This window comes from Chrysoperla carnea, chromosome 3 (genome assembly GCF_905475395.1).
Source record: "Chrysoperla carnea chromosome 3, inChrCarn1.1, whole genome shotgun sequence".
NCBI classification, from domain to species: Eukaryota; Metazoa; Arthropoda; class Insecta; order Neuroptera; family Chrysopidae; genus Chrysoperla; species Chrysoperla carnea.
Genome location: NC_058339.1, coordinates 85,573,477 through 85,595,916, shown reverse-complemented (window position 1 = coordinate 85,595,916; position 22,440 = coordinate 85,573,477). Strand labels below are relative to the sequence as shown.

The 22,440-nt window shown below is 28.3% G+C and overlaps 1 protein-coding gene across 10 annotated transcripts; it reads right to left on the bottom strand.

Moving 5' to 3' along the window:
- Positions 1 to 978: 978 nt before the first annotated feature.
- On the bottom strand, positions 979 to 10,404 carry LOC123294469 (cyclic AMP-responsive element-binding protein 1). 10 transcript variants are annotated; one of them, XM_044875508.1, is made up of 7 exons: positions 10,237 to 10,404; positions 9,451 to 9,652; positions 7,485 to 7,634; positions 6,373 to 6,499; positions 5,306 to 5,392; positions 2,435 to 2,578; positions 979 to 1,452 (listed from the first exon to the last, which is right to left on the bottom strand). In XM_044875508.1, exons 2-7 carry the CDS (start codon positions 9,631 to 9,633, stop codon positions 1,229 to 1,231), a joined length of 915 nt encoding a protein of 304 aa, XP_044731443.1. In that variant the 5' UTR covers positions 9,634 to 9,652; positions 10,237 to 10,404; the 3' UTR covers positions 979 to 1,228. The 10 variants fall into 10 exon arrangements, with proteins under 10 accessions (XP_044731443.1, XP_044731439.1, XP_044731444.1 ...); XM_044875504.1 differs by having other exon boundaries at positions 979 to 1,461; positions 10,237 to 10,401; XM_044875509.1 differs by having other exon boundaries at positions 979 to 1,461; positions 6,385 to 6,499; positions 10,237 to 10,399.
- Positions 10,405 to 22,440: the final 12,036 nt, after the last annotated feature.

The following is a 22,440-nucleotide window of genomic DNA, read 5'->3' as shown; positions in this document are numbered from 1 at the left end:
CAATTATATTCTTATATAACAATTACAAATCTTTAAATCAGGAATATACCATGCATTTTGATTGAACATAATTTTTAATCGGAAATACTTTTTTTTAATTATTCAAATAATTAGAATTTTCAATATATTTTCTTCTAATATAAATATCACATTATTGATGATACAGAAAAATTTTATTTAAAATCGATAATATTTGAATTTTTACTACTAGATTTAGTACGTTTCCGCCTAAAATAGAGCTGGTTTTACCTTCTCTAAGAATAATTATCCGTTGACTACAAATATTATTACTCCAAATTTTAAGTTAAGAGATTTTTAAACTTCATTTTCATTAAATTATGAAAATTAAGCGATTAACATTCTTAAACAACCTTTAGATGTTCAATATTTTAACCCTATCCACCATTCAATATCATTTGAACACTGAAAACTAAATTATTTAGAGTTCGAAAATAGTTATTTATTATAAAATTGAAAACGGATAAAAATATAGACCGTCTATAGATTGCTGTTTATAATTTGACCTATTTAGAAAAATTTTCAATATTAATACTCAATAAATTGCACTCATATAGAAATTAATAACAATTCCAACCTATATTTTACAACCATGAATTGCCCCCACGTTGGGCATCAAAACTATATTATTAGTAAGACATAAATGAATTAAAACAAAAAAATATAAAATTTCGGTATTTGACGATATTACCATTTCAAAATAATTGAAATTAATTAATTATTTACTACTTAAAATACTTTTAATTATTTAAAAAAAATTTTATAACAATATTGTACTGTGTGAACTAAAATCTAAAAATAAAAAAAGAAATATTTTCTCTCTTAATAATTAAACAATTTTTAAAATGACTTATTTTAATACCGTTCATAATTTGTATGAAAAATATATTGAATTATTTTCAAAAAAGAAATTGAATATTTTCTTTAATAAATAGATTAAACTACCTTTTTTTGAAATAGAGCATTTTATATGAATAAGCTGTATGTGTTTTTTTATGTTATTCAAATGGGTTTAATAAAAACAGCTCGATCAAAATAGCGTTCTACAATAAGGTACATTTGTGTGTTTTGCGTCGTCGCGCGCCCAAACAATTGAATATTTATGGTCCATTTTCATATCATATTATCTCAATGAATAGAAAAAAATGGCCCTCGTAAATATGTGGAATCAACAAATTGAATAAAGCAATATTCTGAGCTTCAGTGGACCTCAGTCTGTTTTCTGTTGGCAATAAAGTTCTTTTAATGATTTTAATTCGTCAATTAATGCTTTATTTTGTGTTTCAAGGACGGCAACGCGATTTTCTAAACACTTAATATATTCTTTCTTTTTTCGTCTACATTCTCGTGCTGCTTCTCTATTTTTAAGTAGCCTCATTTCACGTTTTCGTGTTTGATCTTCATCCATTACAGAACCACCTGCTAATGCACCACCTTGGACAACTAAATATTAATAAACATTTAACAACAAGAACACCAATGACGTCAATGAATGGTCGAAGTGATTAATATCATCATTTACACAAGTCGAAGGAAGGTTTGTAGGATGATATTTGCAAATGAAAGACAAAATTAATCCATGAAAATGGGTGTTCAACAGGAAAAATTGCTTTAAAGGATAGTAATAGTAGATTGTTGTACTTTTCTAATTCCCGTTTCACTGCACAAATGCATGTCATGAAATTCAACTTAAAATAATTTCGATATCTTTTATAGTTTTTTTACATTATTTGGCAATTATTTATTTGGAAATGTTAAGAATCGATGTTTTATATTTTTTAACAGCTGACACTAAAACATGTATTTATCGTAATTGAAAAGTATAAAAAAAATTAACAGAAGATCACCTTCACTTTTCTATGATCATGTATTACTTTAAAGCGATTTTTACTGCTAACTGCACTTATTTAATTCGAAAGAAATTTCTATTATCTTAAGTTTAGATAATAGAAGCTGGATCAATGAAAAAAAATCTTTCTTATTGTCTGTGTTTGACGACGTCCGCTAAATGAAGAATTCTTTTATTTTTAAGGGAGAGTCATACATGTATTATATCCAGTAGCGGATTTAGGCTCGAAGCTCCCTTAGGTCCCGTTCGATATCTCTATGTGGAAGTGATTATTGAATTTAAACGTCTAGTTTTCAAATATTTAGTATTTACTAATGAATCTTTGTAATAGTGGAAGAGAAAATAGTAAAATTAAATCTAATATTTGACGAAAAACTTAATTAGCATAGGCCCCACGGGCCTAAGCTTAAATTCGCCTCTGATCATATCTCCTACCTTTAAAAAGATGATGTATTCCCTCCCCCCATAACGGAAAAATTCTTTATTTTGAAGAGCCGTACAAACATAGACATAATAAAAAATCGTGAATGAAAATTTTTCACTTAAAATATAATCTTTTTTACGTACCAGGAACAAAGAATTGTTGCCCGTCTTGGCCTTGTCCATATTGTACTATTGCACCACCAGCTGTCGCATTAGTCATTGTTATAGTATGTAATCCTTGAACACCTTCTCCTTGACTTGCTACTTGAAATGTTCCAGCAGGTATTACTACAAATATTACAGAAAATATTTAAACGATGTTTGAATAGTTATTGAAATTGAGATAAATTATAAAAATTGAAAAACCTAATTTTTTGACTACCAATATTTTCCTAGTTACCGGTGGTGTATTAACATCTGTATTAGATGTCACCCATTTCTAATCACAGCACTGAGTAAAATTCACGAAAAATAAAAATTACTGAATCAATGAGCTTTGATTCTACGATCAACAAGTTCAGATTGCAATTGATAAGTTAATTTTATCAAAAAGATAATAAATACGCATTGTTTTTTCAGAATAAATATAAAACCGAAGTAAATACAAGTTGACACCCTTAACACGAACACTTGATACACATTTTAGTGAGGATTGAACCCACGGTATCGAACTTTCGAGCCACATTTCTACTTCTAAATCAAAAGTTGCTGTGTGACAACACATAGATTTCTTCGTTAACTGATATTGTTGTATTTGTACAATTCACATCTTACAGATAAATGGTAGTTGATCGAACTTTGAAAGTTCATTGATTCGCAACACATAATAAACATCCTACATTATTCGAAAACTAATTTTGCAATATTAATTTTAATTCCCAAACCAAAGTTAATTAATTTTGATTTTTACTTGTGTACAAGCAAACCACAAACCATATCTTACAAATGTACTGCAATACAACGAATATTTTTTTGAACGTATCAAAAAATCAAATACACCGACAGGCAGAAAAAGTGGAAAAAAAACACAATAACGTAAAATAAATTACGTTAAACAATTTGTAATTTTGTCTCACTTATTTTTGCCTTTCAGAGTATTTATATTTAGCCTTCGGTCACACGAGTGTCAAAAGTAAGAAAAAGTTTTTATTGTACATTTTTGCAAAAGATAGTGGTAAATAGATCTGTTTCCACGGACGTCAATTACAACACATTTTACAGCCCTATATTTCGCTACGTAATTCTAATAATGGTTCGTAAAACGTGTGTTTAAATCAACGCTCGTATGACCGAAGTTTAAGTTTTCAAGTAGAGTAATAATAGTAGATGGTATTATGCACAAAGATAACAAGTATTTGCTTTCTCACGCCATCACACTACCAAAAGATTGTATAAAAACAGTATTTCTAATCGAATTTTTTACAAATTATCAATGTTGCTTCAAAACAATGTACATATATGTGCATTGATTATAATTAACAGATTCCTTACATAACAATTCCAGTATTTAAATTGATTGAAATTCGGGTTAGTTAATATGGGAATTAACAAGATTTATTAAGATTTAAAACTAAAATGGTTAGGTTTTAAATGGTACTAAAATCCAACTAAAAATTGAGTTGGAAGACTACAATAGCGTAAGTTTTAACCTTATATAATCTAGCTTCATAATGGTTTCGATAGACCAAACTGCCTTCCTACTTTGTTTCAACGTTGCATCAAAATTAATCCTAAAGTAATTCGCTTATGAAAAAGTTTCTTACCCTATTGTAGTCGATCAAGTTAATAATTAAAATTTTCTAATTTTAACATGCAATATCATCATTATGAAAATGTTGAAAAAAAATAAAATATTAAATTATTTGGAAACAGTAAAACTTCGTTATTTTTAAACACCTCGGTAATTAATTTACAACTCAATTAAAAATTCTTCAATTCCGCTTCTTATTTATCCTTACGTTCCTTAAAACCTATTTAAAAGCTAAAAACTACAACTATTAAAGTTTAAAAATAATCGAAATTTTACTGATTTTAGGTTTTAGATTTGATTTTTAAGTGTTCTTAAGCTGACACGCAGAAGGTGACAAAATTTCTAGAGGCCATGTCCAATGTATTTAGGGAAAAATTTGAAAAACAGGCAAAATTAAAAATTAGTATTTAGTGACTTATAACAAAGGGAGCGATTCTTCGCTACGCTGAATCATATCACAAGGAGCTATTGTTTAGGACATCGAAAAGATATTTCTCAAAATTCAAATTTTCAGTTTTTAGTTCGATGCGGCAAATCCCTCCCTTTGTGTTGTTTCTGAATTGTACGAAAAAAAGCTATCCGGTTTTTGTTTTTGTTTTTTTATATATAAATAAATCTCGTTTTAGGATTTTTACAAGTTAATAGATTGTTTAACTTTTGTCGAATTTGATCATCTTGAAAAAAAATTACGTTCGTGAATAAAATTCCATCGATTAAGATGAAAATTGTTAACGTGAATATCATATTCGTCTAACAATTATTTTAATCTTACTCTAGGATCCAGCATTAGTAAAAATATTCAATTTCAAACTCAAAAAATTGTAAATCTCTGAAACTTTTGAACAGAACTCGAATATATTTTTTAATATGGGATCTTAGGATCAAATATCGAAAGTTGATGAAATTTTCATTTTCTGACTTTATAAAAGTTTATCCAGGCATCATGCATAGCCAGTAAACAATTATTTAAGTGTGTTATTTTAAATAGATGCGGCGAATCCGTTACTTTACTTTTTCAAATTTTGGATGAGCCACAAAAATAAACAGTGACACTTTTTAAAATTCTACCGTAGATAATTATCAGACGTTTACTAAACCATACAAACAAAAATCAAAAGTTGCCCTTAAAAAATAAATACGAAAAAACTCAATGCAATTGTACAAAAAATAAAAAATAAATAAAAACGTGAAGCTTAAAAAAAGAAATAGAAATTAAAAAAATAAGTAGAAATATATAAATTATGAGCTATCACGTAGAAACCAACCTGTCTGGTAGTGGGATGGAAGTGAGTGAGATGAAACCTCACTGTCCAAATTAGAGTCACATTCAGACGAAGACTCGACCTTGCCCTCTGCAAACACCAGACATTTAAAACGTTAGGTAACCGTAAATGACAAAAATAAATTTTAAAAAATAAACACTTAACGAGCTAGCACTAGGCTCAAGTTTTAAACGGATGGTGGGCTCGATGTTCCTTTTTTCACATATGTTAATAAACCATTATTTTAAATTAAATACACACAGAATTAAACACTAAACTTAAAAAAAAATTTGTTATATTCTGTGCGCGAGTTTTCATCGAGAAAAATCATTCACTGCAAGCGATAATCAGAAACCAATATGAAAAATAAAAAAACTGATTAAAAAAATTTCTTTAAAAAAAATTGTTACTACGCTTGCAATGTTCTATCTCTTTGGCTTTAAATTTATGTACTGCACGTCGAACTTCCAAAGAAACGAACGAAAATAGCAAAAATAATTTCATTGTTCAAATTTTTTTTACTATATTCGTTAAATGACCGTTTGCAGAGGACATAAATTATTTACAACAATCACTATTTTCAATGTTAAAAATCTCAAAAAAAAGCTTTTATATTAAAACAATTAAAATTGTATTAAAAAAATTTGTGCAGTGCAATTTTGAGTTGAAAAATGAATGCAAAATCAAAAAATTCAAGTGATAATTTCCAAACAAAAATAAAATTTAAATTTCACAATGACTGTTGTAAATTTCGATATTATTAAATATTTTTTTTATTTTTATAATTATGAAATTTAAATCATATTATTAGCAAAATAAAAATTGATAAATCTGAAGTGCAGTAAAATATTTCTAAAGCTCTCAATTTTTTCAAATAGAAAAAGATGCAATGTAAACTTTCTATCAAATTGCAAACCAATTTATGTGATTTTTTGCCAATAAAAATGGCAAATGTTTTGTTTTCAAAAAATTATGTACAAAAATCATTTAATAAAATATTTAATAAATTAACGAAGCCAAAGAGATAAAATAATGAGAAACCACGGTGCTGCATGCATTAAAAAACATACCAGCTATCTCACCCCCGCCAAGATCGTTGAGTATTTTTCTATATGATGGTCTTCGTGTTAGTAGGTCCCTTCGTTTTTTTGGTGAATCTTCATCTGAATAACTTTCGTCACTTCCTGTTTCTACGACCTGAAAATTATAATATTATTAATACTTTTATTCTATTTTTACTCTTTATTTCTAGGCGGGAGCACTTACATAATTATTTAGAAAAATTTGACAATTTCGAGACTTTTTATATCACACACGGAATTAAATGTGAAGGAGGATCGTAGGCCTATGGTTATCGACCGTATGAAATGAATTATGACGTGTATATTGATAATTACTTATTGTCATTAATATATAAAAACAAACAATATTAGCCTAACCTTACGACTAACCTTAAATCCACTCTATTTACATCTTGATTTTAAATTCAAATTACGCTTAAAATCAATTAAATACTAAATATTAGGAAAGATTTCGCCTAATTAACGAATTATTTTGCTGATTTGAAAACACATTTTGATAAATATTTTGAGACTGTTTTTTATCATAAAAAAACTTTGATGTCGATGATTTGTCGATTTTTAAATCCTGCTCTAGCTTGGTCAAGTCGTTTAGCCAAATTAAAAATTAAGAACGGGTATTACAGCACTCTGGCGTTAAAAGAAATGAAGCAGCGGACTCGTTGAAACGAAAGAAGTCGTCTCAAACATTTCTTTACCTGAGCCTTTCACTCTCAGAGCAAGATGCTCCGTACGGCAAGCCCGTCTGGATTACTGGGACTTTGTGCAAGCCATGTGACAAGTTAAACTGTCTATGTAACCACAGCTAGGCACTCGACTGTGCTCGCCTGAAAATCACTAAAGCACAGTTGAGAAAGGGATCATACTTGCAGGGCCTGTATGAAGAACGATGAAAGCTTCATACGTGTTATTTGCACCTACAGAAACACACAGGGCGTCAGGTTCGGAATGTTTAGATCCGAAAACTTGGATCCATTATTCTTGGAAGAAATTTCAGCGGAGGAGAGCACAGAGGATCCCTTGGTCAAGCTTGTTAGGGACGCATTAGCGTTACTTCTTTAATACATATATATTTTAGAAAATTTTAGTTAAGAAAAAATTACCTGAATTGTTTGCAAACTGCCTGCAGTTGTGTGAATTACGGAATTTGGTTTACTACTAACAAGAATCACATTTCCTTTTGAAAGCATTGGCTGGATATTTGCTGCTGTTTGTATTACAGATTGTTGGTTTGGTTGTATGACTGATTGTACCTGAAAAAAATCATCAAAAATAAAAATTAATTTTTCTAAAAAATTATACTGCGAAAATTATATTAAAAAAAAAAAAAATCTGTACTAAAATTTTACAATATCTTATCTGAATATAATGCATTGAAAAATGGTAATAAGGCATTGTATTTAAAATTATATTTTTTTTAAACAGAAATACTAAATAATAGACAAAATAATTTGCATTTTTGAGCGAGTGTGAATGATAAAAAATATTACAATCGATAATTTTATGTAATCAAAACGATAGGTCACTGAATCGATTAAATTAAATGCAAATAATTATTATTTTAATTCAAAAATGCCAATTATTTGCAAGGATAATAATATCATAATAACACTAAAGAAATAAACATTAATCAATCTTTGCTTTGAAATAGAATCACGATTATCATGAATCAGTGAAGGGGACAAACAAAAATAGGAAACGATAAGAAATTATCTATTCGTGAGCTCTGCTAAAACAAAAGCTTTGTAGAAATCTAAATAGAATTCAGTAAATTTCACAAAATTATCATTTTTAGTAGATACGATAAGCAATAAAATTTTAAAATTTAGACTGGTACTCATAAATTATTTCATTCTACATGTCGCGTTAAGTGATATCCCTTGTTTACGTAATATTTTATCCCTTTAATTATTTCAAAACATGATTTCATCGATTGTTTATGATCGTAAAAATTAAAAACGAATTCCAAAGTGATTATAACATGAAGCCGTAGCCAGTTATCCGCATGAATTATGATCGTTTTTTGCTTATTAGTTGCTCATTTAAATAACTTAAGTGAGTTCTTTCGATTTCTAATTTTATAGAGGAGATATATTCATATTTTCATTATCGTCTTGTAAGAAATTCGAATCTTATCAATGATTTCCTGCTTCATAATTGAAATATTTAAGGATATAATAAACTTAAATATTGCTTATCAGGACTAGAGACATGAAAACTCGTTTTGGCATCTTAACTTGTCTCTATTAGTGTTAGTGATTTGCCGAATGTTGTATTTCGTACATTCGAGAATGTGAATGTTAAATTTTAAATGAAGCGCTTTTAACGTTCATAAAGAAATCATTAGCTTAAAAAAGTCCGACGTATAAGGCCATTAAAAACAAACCATACAAGTCTGTGGAGTTTAAATTTATTAAAAATTTAAAAAGTCTATATCTTATTAGTTTTTTTTTCATTATATATCCTTACATAAATTCATTTTTTTGTCAAAAACATTAGCATAATTTCTTGCGAATGCGAATGTAAATGAAAAAATAATGAAATAAAGAATGTGAATGAAAAAATATGCGAATATTCGGCACATCACTAGTTTCTATGTATTGTTGAAATAATTTATTCGTAATTCGACTTCATATTTGTCCGAATTTCAAATTGGGTCATTGCGATTACTGCTTAAGTATGAAATCTAAATTTTAAAACAAATCTGACTGGTTACTTTCTACGATATACTTTTATAAAATATTTTCATTTTAGCCCCTATTTAAATTTTTTGTAATTAAAGAATTTAGAACTCAGTAACCTAACAATAACAGCTTATCGTAAACTACTGAATAGTTAATAAAGTATAAAAAAAGGATACAGTATAAAATAATATTTCAAGGATAATTTTAAATAATATCATTATGCAAATCACACTCATTAACAGCTAAAACTTAAAATAAAAATGTGAAAAACAAATCAAAGAATATGCAATAGAAATTTTTATAAAAAAAAAAAAGAAAATTTAAATGTGTAATCTATTGCATGCACTAAGATGGCCAAGTGACAGACCATCACTATGGCCACTACCTGTGCTTGCGTCTGATTTGGAAGTGTGAGATGCACAATGTTTGTGGCAGCGACCAAATGATGCTGCTGTTGTGATGAGCTCTGTACCGAAGAAACAATTGGTATGGTGTTATTACTCTCCGGAGATGCCAAAGGATCTTGTCCGGAGTTCACGCTCCCATTTTCTTCAACCATGCTGTCCATAGCCTAGGCACCGTGCGCCCTATAAAACGATACACAAAGTTAAACTTGTAATCACGAACATAGAAATTATGTATTTGGTATTTAAGATCGATAAGTAAGGTTATTATTTTAAAATGTCACATCTTTTCAATTACCATTATATGTCAACATAATTTACAATAAAAATATTACACTTTTCTTTATTTTCAATTTACTTAGCCAGTAATGCCAACTAATATTAAATTAGAAATTTTTAAGTCCACTTTTTAAAAAAAGTGACATTTCTCTAATAACCACTGACTTGGTGTTCAAATCAAAGTTCACAAATATAACAAACAATTTTTTAGCAAATAATATGATGACATTGCAGAAAATTTTCAAAAAAAATAATAATCACATATGAAAAATTCACTTATGGCATATCCGGGCCGTGTTGCTTATTTCTAATTTTGTAACACACTCACTATTTTTAAGACGCCATATTCAATACCTTTTTCTGTTTCATTTCGATAATTATAAAATATTAAATAATACATTCAAAAAATAATTAATAAAAACACTACCCCTTAGTGGGGTTTCCACGGTCCATGTTGGATTGTTATTATTCTTCAGTCGAGTACTTACCAGTTACGTATTTCTCGTCACCAAGTTTGCTGCAATCGGAGTGGGTAAACGATCTCGTACGTAGTAGCCACGTCAAAATTACTGGGCTCTCGTCACTGGCGGAGATCACAAGAGAAATGCGCGTCACACCAATATGGCGGTGAGTATTGGTTTGTACTGTATGCTTGTATTTACTTTACCCCTCTACTCCTGTTAAGTCAGATAAGTTGACTTGCTCCTCAACAAGTGCACTCATCCGCACATGTATATATTACCTCGATATCACGTTTTAAAATTAATTTCAAGCAAAAAATAATATTATTCTTATATTTTGTTAAATTTTCAAAAAATATATTATTTTGATTTTGAAGATAAAATTCTAAAATGACTTTAAATTGAGTTTTTTTCAACTAAAGAATTTCAATTTTGATTATTTCGATAATTTAACTTTCTTTTAGTTTGGGATTTCGGTCATTTGAAAATATTGTTCCCAAATTTTTGTAAAGTTCGAATTAAAAACGTTTTCAAGTAATACTTCTAATAAGTAGAATTTAAATTTAAAAATAATAAATACGTCATACGTCTTTTTATGAACTAAGGGTTCCGTATAAAAAAAAACCCGAACCATAAAACCTGCCAAACTTGACAGGGCGTTAGGTGGGAAAATGATATTTCAAAATTTAATTTTACGGCTTCATAAAAAAAAAATCATAATTCATGATTTCTATTATAAAAATAGATTACAACTCGCTTCATGCTTATGTGATCAGCACACAAAAAGAGTACTGAAAAAAATTAAAATCAGGTTTTCAAACTACTCTGTAATTTTTTTGTGAAAAATTCAAGCTCTTAAGTAAAAAGTGAGATTGAGTTCGTAAATGAGCAACATAGGTCAATTGGGTTTTGAAAGAACAAAAATTTAAATGTAAAAAAATGTTCTTTATAAAAAAAATAAACAACTTTTATTCGAAACATTTTTTCTTTAACATCACTGTTTATCCGTGAGGGCGCTCATTGGGTTCGAATTATATGGGAATATCAGTTATGTGCGTGTGATACCACATGTTATATATACACGGCTGTGACTATCTAAGAGGGACTGTCTTTTTTTACTTATACGACGTCAAAAAACAAACGATTGCGTAATCTACACTGTTTATACAACATTTCAACAATTAACTGAGTCAATTGTTTGTTTTCATTTGTTGTGGCTAATATTAGGTAAAAAGACACTAAAAGGATGCGAGAGTTCATAAGTTACATGAATTTAAAACTACACATGTTTTAAGTTTTATTTGAGTAGAAACTGAATAAATTCTGTATAATATTAAACTTTTTTTAATCATTTTTTTTTTAATAAATTTATTTCTAAAACAATCGTGTAATTATTGATGTAATGACGTCAAAAAAGGTCTACGTGACTAGTGGAAAGAAACATTATTCTTACCTTTACAAGCATTAATAACGCTTAAATTCATTTTTAGAATAAACTTTTTCTACATAAAAAATAGAATATTTACATGTAATTGCTATTATATAAAGATTTTTAAAGTTAGTTGAAGGGCAAGTCATTCGAATTGAATAAATTTATATTGAATGTTAAAATTATTGATTAATTAGAATTAATCATGCTTAATTATTGCATTTTTTTAAATTTTAATTAGCTAATGTTAACCAAGTTTACTTACTAATATCGTTATCGTTATTTACCAGTCCTTCGTCCCAGTGACGAAGTGGTGAGTCATTTTTCGAATTATTTTCGTTCAATTCGTCTGTAAAAGTATAAAAATAATAACTTCTTCGAAAAAAACAAAACTTGGGTGAGAAAATTCAAAAAATAACTTGTTTTCTTTTGGTATTAAAGTAATAAAGAATTGTATTGTCTAGGGGTCCCGACGTGGTTAAAGTGGCCCTACGAGAGGGTAATGGTGTCGAACTGTCAACATTATCGATATTTGCATACAATGTTTTCTGTGAATCCGTGATTACCTTTCAGTTTTGAAATTTATACAATTGCAGTTTTTTTTTTAAGTGCATTATGATGGATACATCGAGCTGCAATATATATACAACGTGTTCTGTTATTGACTGCAGAAACGTAGCTTCCCCAAACAAGCTAATCAAGAGCAACAAAAAAACTCTTTTCCAAATTTGGATCTGAGACCTAATTTGGGAGATACGGATATGGCAAAAATTGATAAATTTATTCATTCACTGACTATCATTCATAACCAGTAACCAATGATAATCAGTAGATATTAGTAATTTCCACTTAATAATGGAAGGGATTTTAAAAAAAGTATAAAATTATTAAACTGTGCCACTTTTTATATTTGTATTCTATTAATGTGAGAAAATAATAATAATTATAACTAAACATTTTATCATTGGACGTAAACAAACAAACCACACTCATTGTCGCATGGTTTGTTTGTTTCCGTACAATAATCTAATGTTTTTTCTAAATAATTTAATCCAATTAAATCATTTTATACTTTTTAAAATCCCTTCCTTAGTTGAATATTAATTAAATGGAATTTAATAATATCTACTGATTATCATTGGCTACTGGTTATCGAATGATAGTCAGTGAATGAACAAATTTATCAATTTTTGCCATACCCGTAGCTCCCAAATTAAGCCTCAGATCCAAATTTGGAAAATAGTTTTTTTATTGCTCTTGATGAGCTTATTTTGGGAAGTTAGGGTTTTGCAGATAATAACAGAACACCTTGTATACATCTAGCTGCAAAAGAATTGTTATTAAAAGAGGGCAAAAATACTATCTTCTCTCTGTATATTTTGGATATCCCAAATTAGAACGCACTGGATACTCTCTTATTAATTTCATCATCAGTTCGTCATTCATGACTATAAAAAAATTAATAACTATTATATTAACAACTAGTAAAATTGATTAAAAAACGGATGTTTTACGTCAGAGATAAAAGAAAAGTATTGTTGACAGTGCATTATTGTATTAGTTGCGGATGCCTCGAGGGTACTGAGAACGTTGAAATTTTTTTCCGCTTGACGCGTTGATTTCAGTTTCTTTACTTGGCATTGACGCTGCAGTTGAAGTTTCGGTTACGTAAAATTATGCATGTAAATAGATCTTTTAAGTTCCCGAGTACTTAATCACGTCGGCTGAGAAAAGTTTATGACCTTTTGATTTTGAGAAATCAGATTTGGAAGGACATTCATTTCCTTACCTGTGTTTTTAAAACAATTTGTTGAAAGTTCAATGTCATACAGGGATGTCAGAGAAGACATTGTTATCTAAAGCTACGTTGACATTATGTATACATTACAAAAACGTGATAGTGTGAACATATTATTTTTATATTAATTTTAATTCGATTTACTTAAAAAAACTTTAATATGAATTCTTTTTTAAATTTAAATAAATGTTTACGCTCTATTGAAAATAAAAATAAAAAATTTTTTTTTTCGTTTATTTGTTTATGAAGGTCGTATGAGAGTTTTAGAGTTTTTATATTAATTATGTTTTCATTTTGACGACGAAATTAAAGATTTCCGAATATATATGTTATACATAAAACTTTCCACACCAAAATATTTTGATGACGATAAAAAACAACTTTTCTAGGAATTGAAAATAACTTTTTATCTAAAAAAAAATTGATGAATAAAATTTTGTTCATTTTGAATGTTAAAATTGTTTTTAATTCCTTATTTTATAATGAACAAGGCCAACAACGATATACATAAGAACTTGTGTTAGATAAACATTTTATTAAATTTATTATTTTGTATGACGCATTTAAATTTATAGATAAAAAAAATAAGGTTAGGTATACTCTGAATATACAAATATTACAGTATGCCCCAGAAGTTCTTAGCCACTCTTTAATGAGGTCTTTCTTCTAAGGTAAGCTCGATACAGTAAAATGTTTCTAACAAAAGTTGTTCGTATCAAAGATGGCCATCTCATAGGCACCTTCTATTTTAACTTGCACTTGGAGGTCAAAAATTGGAGCCAAAATTTATTTGTTTTAGTAGATTTTTACTTTCAATTTCTGTGGAATCTATTCATATTTTGAACAAACAATATTAGTTATTCTATAGGAAACAACGTTTCTAGTTTAAGGTTTTCTTCTATCTCTTACCTGTATAATTTTAAGGCCACATTAAAGGCTGGCTAAGAATGTGTGGGACATACTGTATAATTGTAAATAGGCTGAATAAAAGCTTATTTTTTGTATATTTATTTATTAAATAGTCTATAATAATAATTACACTTTATTTTATCAGAGAAATTTTTTTATGGCTGCCTTTTATTAATGTGTAAAAAATATTTATAAACCATTTTTATATCCTGTATATAGGTTGTACCATAATAACCACATATGGCGATTACAGTGATATGATAATAAAATTATGAGATTAGTTATAGGTTTCGCACCTCTACTAAAGCGAAGAGGTACGTTGAAGAAAGAAGTTAAAGGAAATAGTTTTGAACACCAATAAGGCTGCGAATTAGCCGTTGCATCCATTATAAGCTATGAAAAATTGGGCGGTTCGAATTTTAAACGAATATTTTAATTTTAATGCGAGCTACCAAAAAAACTTTTCTGCTTAGAATTTTGTTAATTCGTTACTGTTATTCATGCAGCGTATAAATGCGATTATTATGGGTCACTCTATAATCAGAATAAAATTACTTTGTCTAAACGTGATTTTAAAATAATTGTCGTATAAGCTCATTTTTATTGATTGATTATCAGTTTTCATTTATCTCAGAAAACGGTTGATCATCTGTTTGCACTTATCTAATTCGTTTTTGATGGAACCCTCAGAATAATGTTCAGACGATGTTCGAGGGTTCATACTTAAAAATCCACGCAGACCGCAGAGAACTTGTTGTTGTAATTGACGTTATATATGAGAGTATTTTAAATTTAGCACTAATTTTCCAAAAGTTAAAAATACTATTTTTAGAAAGGAAATTTTTGTTCAGTTTTTATTGAAATGATTTTCTTCCCATTAAAGCGATCAACTCCCAAAATCTTTTTGCTCGCCATAACCTCAAATTGCTGGCAAAATTGGATGTAATTTTTCCGAAATTTAGATATGATTATTCCGATTTTTTGACTATATAAATGAACCCAAGATCGTTAACGATTAGTGACACGAAATTTAAAATGCTCGTTTCATTAATTTTAATAAAATGAAAATATTTAACAAATTAGTAAAAAAACAAATCATACTAATTTATCTGTATGCATCTCTTAAATCTTTGGCAAGGTAACTAGTTCTTTAATGTAAATTCGCTACAAAAACAATCTAGCTTCTGTGAATTCTACGAATTATCCTTCAATATGGCAAAGTAGATGTGGTATAAGTCTGACTAATCAATATTCAATTACAGAAGTAATATCAACATTTATTAAAAAAATTTTTTTTTACCATTTTGATAAAAATATTTCATTAGTCATATACATATGTTTCAAGAATAAAGTTTAAATTTATTTGGAAAATTAATGGTTTGTTTTTATTTAAATTAATTTTTCTCAATATATTATTTCCAATGTTTGTAATAAATATATCAATTAATCAGGATACCAATGAGATTTGTAAACTAAGTTAACTTAATTAAACTTTTTTTTTAAAATGAAAATTGGCATGTTTAATTTAAATTAATTGTTTATAATAATGATTATACTAATTGTATTTATACTTCATTCACAAAAATACCATCGTTTCGCAATTAAAAATAATACCGTTGCGTTTTCATGGTATATAATATGGTGTGAATACAATACGTGCTGTTATGTATTCATTCCATAGAGGTAGAGGTAAAACAGATGTATCTCACTCAATGTATCTGTATTGATACATGTACTCTACGGTACGTTCAGATAATGTACTCTATAGTGCATTCAGACACTATTAATCATAGAGATATACAGATAAGTAACGCCAACTGGCCTGTAAGCGGATGCGATATACGTAACGATAGAGAAGATTGCCAGTGAGTTCCCTTGTGTCCTTGTCTAATACATATACTTATACGTTATATACTGACCATCGTGTATCATAAGTATATATGTGCATTATGATTATGACAATGACACAGGGGAACTCACTGACAGTCTTCTCGCTACGTATATCGCATCCACTTACAGGCTAGTGTTCTCTATCTGTATTATCTCTACGCTATTAATAGTATTTTTAACGTTTACATATGAGCCTTTGGTTGCTGTTATTATCTAATTCGGAAGTGAACATTTTTACTATGGCTATTGATAACTGGGAGTTGCAACCTACCAACTGACGATAATAATTCGAACTAATTAAAACAGGAAGTGGACCTGTTTTCAGTAGTTCTATTTTAGACTATTTGATGGCAATACTCATACTTACAATTTTTAAAGGCAAATCAAAATCATATTCACTATACAAGGATACTCAACTCCATGTTACCAAATATCTGTCAAAAAAATATGGCAGTTGTGGTCCTTTTGTACCGTAATAGAGGAAGGAGTATAAGACGCGAGTTTGATGTAAAAAATATGACGCATTTATGTAGTATTTCGTTCATATGTTCATATTTGTTTGTATTTATTTCGTGCAATGCACTTCGGTGCAAAAGGAACACCTGCGACGCTATAATTTCTGCTATTTCGTTGACAAATTTTGTTAATTCTCTCGTTTGAGTTGAGTATCCTTTTGTAGTGTCCATGGCGGTCCAGTCCAACTGGCGGTAATAATTCGTACTAATTAAAACAAGAAGTGGACCCGTTTTCAGTAGTTCCAATTTAGATTACCAGGCTATTTAGCATTTATAGTAAAAAATTACATATTTTTACACTTTGTAGCAGCCATGTTGGTTGCATTCAGATTAATATCGAAATACACTTTGCAAAAATAAAATAAAAAACACTTTTTGTTTCGTTAAAAACACATAATTTTTTTAGGCATGTATTTTTGTTATTCTTGACTATTTTGGACTCATTTTAAAAGCAAATAAGTGACCTTGAAGATGCCAACTCTAATATATTCGAAGTGTTGTCATGGCAATCGGATTTTCAAGACTGTTTGTGGGAGGAAAAAAGTTCAAAGTTTGTCCTGCTGCACGTGTCATGCCCCTTGTATGAAAACTGCACTCTTGGGAATTGTTATTTTTCCCTTAGAATATGATGTGCGTTTCATAAGCGTATGATTCGTTCGGTATTTTGCACAGGAAGTGTTGAAGAGTTGTATAGATAAACATATATAAACAATTACAAATAAGGTTATATTTCGGGAACGAAAAATTATACTTTTTTTCGAAAAGCATACCAAAATGAAGAAGAAGAATATACAAACTTAGGCCCTGATAGAACCCAAAAAAACCAAAGATAAAAAAGTTACACGCCTACAAATATATATTGCATATTTGTAACAAAAAAAAGTGTCGCGTTTTTACTTTTGCGAAGTGTAGTTGAATCAATTTTAGCTTCTCTATGATCGTGAAAGAATAAATCTAGTTATGTCAAAGATACATGTAGCTGTAGTTTGTAGATGATCTCTCAATGAACGAACTATAAAGTATAAATATGCTTGAGTAATATGACGGAGTTCTAACTGATTCTTTAAGTGTATCTATTTTTAAACTAATAACAATAACAAACAATTCATTACTTTAATTTTATTACGTAAATTTAAAATGATACAACATACACGAAATTCATGTAAACAAATAACATTTTAATACGATCATGTAAAATGACAATGCTGCTGTCATATACACCATATCCGGATTCTAAAGAAGATAAGTATTAACGAATCGATTTGTTCGATAAAGTTCTAGAAATGATGATTGATGCAATCGAATTATACGAATTAAAATATAAAAAATAAATATCTATAGGTATTGGAAATGTTATAGAGAAATGAGCAAAAATTGGATTAATTTAAAAAATAAAAGATTATGACTTGAAAGACATTAAACATGCAAAATGCCAAATGCAAATAAAAATGTCAATCGATTTTAAATTTGTCTTCTATAAATTAGATTCTCAATAATTATGATAATACGTTAATTGCCTGATGTCGAATTTGCCATATTACGCATAGAAGGGTTACTGGCGCCTATGTGCAAAAAAGTATTAGTTGTTAATCTACTGGTTTCGAGTCTATAACGAAGCAGCTTTCTTGGTAATATGTATTTCATTGATCATTTTAAGATATATTTGAGGGCATAAATATAGATGAGAGAATATTGTCAGCCGCATCATTTATTTACTACGTTAATGGCTGGCTTAAATTAATTACTTACCTACTTTTAAATTAATGGCAAAGAATACCTATTTCAGATGAAAATTATCAAAAGTGGATGTTAAATGGGTTTTTTCATAAAAAAAAAAAACGGTTTTATAAATTGCAACTTTGAATATAATTGATTTTCTAAATATTATTAACATAGGTAATAGAAATATGAATTAATTATTTTATAAATACCAAATGTCAAATTAATTTAAGATTTTTAAATATCAATAATAATTGGATATAATTGAAATATAATAATTACACATATTGGATCAAAACATATTAACATGTATTAAAAATAACTGAATCCTTACATCCATTCCAAAAATGCCTCCTTGTCCTTCAAAATGGATGACGTAACACATTCACATACCGACCTAGTTGACGTCATTTATTCGTATGACGCAATGATGACTCATATTGGCTTGAGTTTGTTAGAACATGTATAATAGGGTTAACCAAAATGTTCATTTTATTTATATTATTTTTATATTCGGGGTTTTATTTTGTATAAGCTGAAATTTATTATGATGTTTTTTTTATTAGAATTATATCTTGTCTAGCCATTGCAAAGGGTTCGAAACCGGAGCGACGAGATTATTTTCAAAATTTTACCAGATATTTCGTTATGTAATTATATGTATTATAAACGAGATAAATAAATTTTACTTTTATAAAAAAAATTCTATTTAACATTTGTCAACTGAATTTGATTTGGGACTGAAGATTTTGGTTAATTTCTTACCAATTTTGAATATTATTTTTGCAATTTATTGAATGATTGTGGCGCAAAAAAAGTGAAAAAGACGAGTTTTATAGGAAGTGCTTTAGCACCAAACGATTTATAATCTGAATCAAAATTGTTTGATTTTGTAAAATTTTCATTACTGACTCTAAAGGACACTGCATAAATTAAATGCTAAAGGCATTTCGGTCATAAAGTCTAAACAAAAGTAGTCTCAAATTCCTAGAACACGTCCTTTAGGACGTGTTTTATCAAATGGCATTCTACGAAGGTCGTATCAAATGGTTTTCTCCGAATGGAGTACATAATAATAAAAATTCCTATGGAAAATATTAGACTGCTTCATATACGCTCTTGAAGGCATGTATTAATTATTGCCTATGCTTAAATTTTTTTGACTTCCTATACCTAAAAAAGCCCGAGTTTTTAGCAATTTTGTTAAAAATTGACAACCCTTGTTATATACATATTTTTAAAAAAAGTACTTTTTAAATGCATTTACAATAAAAACAAATATAAAATTAAATTTATAATCATAATATAAATTTTAAAGGTGTATTGCTTTTTAAAAACAATTGATTTGATTAAAAATTCCAAATCATTGATTAAAAATTCAACCTTTAACGTGAAATGTAAATAAAATCTATTTTTAGAATTAGATTACTGCGGTGATTAATATTCCATTTTCTTTTTTTTTTTCATATAATTTTACATTAAGCGTATTTTCTAAGTTTTCGTAATACGTTTGTTGGAAAGATTACTAATTTATAGCAATTATTTTCTACAATCAATAGATACACATATAGATGACATAGATAACAGTTACGATTTTTTGCAAAATATTTAATTTTTATTTTTCTATAAATAATTATTAAAATAATTATTATAAAATATGAGAAATAATATTTTGGTAATTTGTAAGCCACCTTGCGAGAAGTTTTAAAAATAATTTTTTTATATAGCTTACTATTACTTTAAACAATTGAGCTACAGCTATTCAAATACAGATGGCACAGCATACTATACAATGAGTACAACAATGCACGGTACAATACGGTGAATTGTTTTACATAAGCGATGGAAACAGTAGATTGAGCACCAAGTAAGAATTATCGAATATGTGTAACTGATATTAAGATAAAAAACAATTGAAATATGCTGGAAGCGTTGCAAAAATGAATTGCCTTTACCTTCTTCCCATTAATGCATTCTTAATTTTTATACCATGCATATGCGTAATATGCAAGGTATACTAAGTTTAGTCCCAAGTTTGTAACGCTTAAAAATATTGATGCTAAGCAAAAACTTTTGGTATAGGTGTTCATAAAATCACCCAATTAGTCCATTTCCAGTTGTGTGTCTGTCTGTCTGTCGTCTGTCGGCTGTCGCCTGTCGTCTGTCCGTCTGTCATCACGATTACTCAAAAACGAAAAGAGATATCAAGCTGAAATTTTTATAGGGTGCTTAGGACGTAAAAAGTGAGGTCAAGTTCGTAAATGAGCAACATAGGCCAATTAGGTCTTGGGTCCGTAGGACTCATCTTGAATTTTTTCGGATCTATAATGGTTTTTGGCGTGAGTGTATTTTCATCATACGTGGAGAATTTACAAGGGCGGTAGTATAATCCAAAAAATATTTTATAATGCTTGGAAAGAATTTTATGGTCCTAAATAAGGTTGTAATTAGGTACATATTTATGATTATATTTACATTTATAAAATTAATAGACAATTAAAAGTAAATGAATAAACATCAATTTAAGAACATTATAATGAAATTATATTCAAAATGTTGAGTTCAAGATCACAATAATGTTAAGATGAAGGGTCTACTGCAGGTCTTTTGAACAATTTATTTATATCAATGAAACTTTCTTCTCCATTTAGAAATTCTTTTTCATATAAATCGTATAATATAAACAAGAAAAGATAAATAAAAATGTAATTTGATATATTCAGGTGATCTCCATGTACAATTAGCATTAAAAATATCTTTTTTGATAATATAAAAATTATGAATTATGACCCGAAGAAAATAGCATCAACTTATGAACGCAAGGGCTAAAAATTTTAGAACCCAACCAACTCCTCTATAGTCTACAAACTCAACCCAACCAGCTCGTAATTTACAACAATACAGTTATCCACCGCTATTTTTTGTAAAAATGTGTAACATTCTGGAAAAAAAAAATTTGATTAAAAAATTTCATAAAAAAATTGTTGGGTCTTCGAGAGATAGCTATGGGGACTTTTGTAGCATGTTGAATTTTGGCAAATTTCATCATGTATAGTAAAAGAAAATGTTCATCATGACAATGATAATATTCGTAATGTACTTACTAGAAAATAACCTTCGCAACAATAATAATTAGATTTTTCAATCGGATCCTTGCGATGAGCACGATCAAACCACTTTTTTCTAAAAGCCATATCCATTAGAAACGGAAAAATAAAATTTTTCTGACTGTTTTGAAGTTGTATTTGGGCACAGAGGTACAAAACACGACCGATATATTTTTATGCGCGATTTTTCATCGTCAATATATCTGTCATTGCCGGTTTATTTCATTCGTAATTCGTATAATTATAATAATTAATAAAAGACAACTGACGAACTGACGTCACAGCGCCATTCGTATAACTTCGTGTGTTTCCGGATCGTTTTTGCCAATTTGAATTTAAATGATTTGCATTGTCTGTTTTCTCGGTCATATGGCTTCAAAAAAATCGGGGAAAAAATTAGCCCATTCATCAAGACATTTACTTTCATTTAAAAAAAAAAAGAAAAAAAATGTGAAAAAGGTCTATACAGTATATAGAGGTAAAAATAATAATATTACATTAAACTGGTATATGTTATTAAAGTGGTTAACCTTCAATAGTTAAAAGATATATAATATGAAGAATTCTTTTATAAAGAAAGTTTTAAAAGCAAAGAGAGTGAAAGTACTACATGTATAAGAATAAAGATAAAGTGAAATAACAATATATGTAAAGGTATTGTTCTAGAACATCTTTTTGGAATATTTGTTATAATTAAATTTTGTAATATTTAATTATTTATTATAAAAAAAATATTCAACAATATTAAATCATGATTGTTTATAAATGCGTTTAGTTAGTTTATGTAATAAGATTTTTGTATGTAACCAAACGATAAAACACCATCGTTTTAGAATAGTTTAAAGAATAGTGACAAATAAGGAA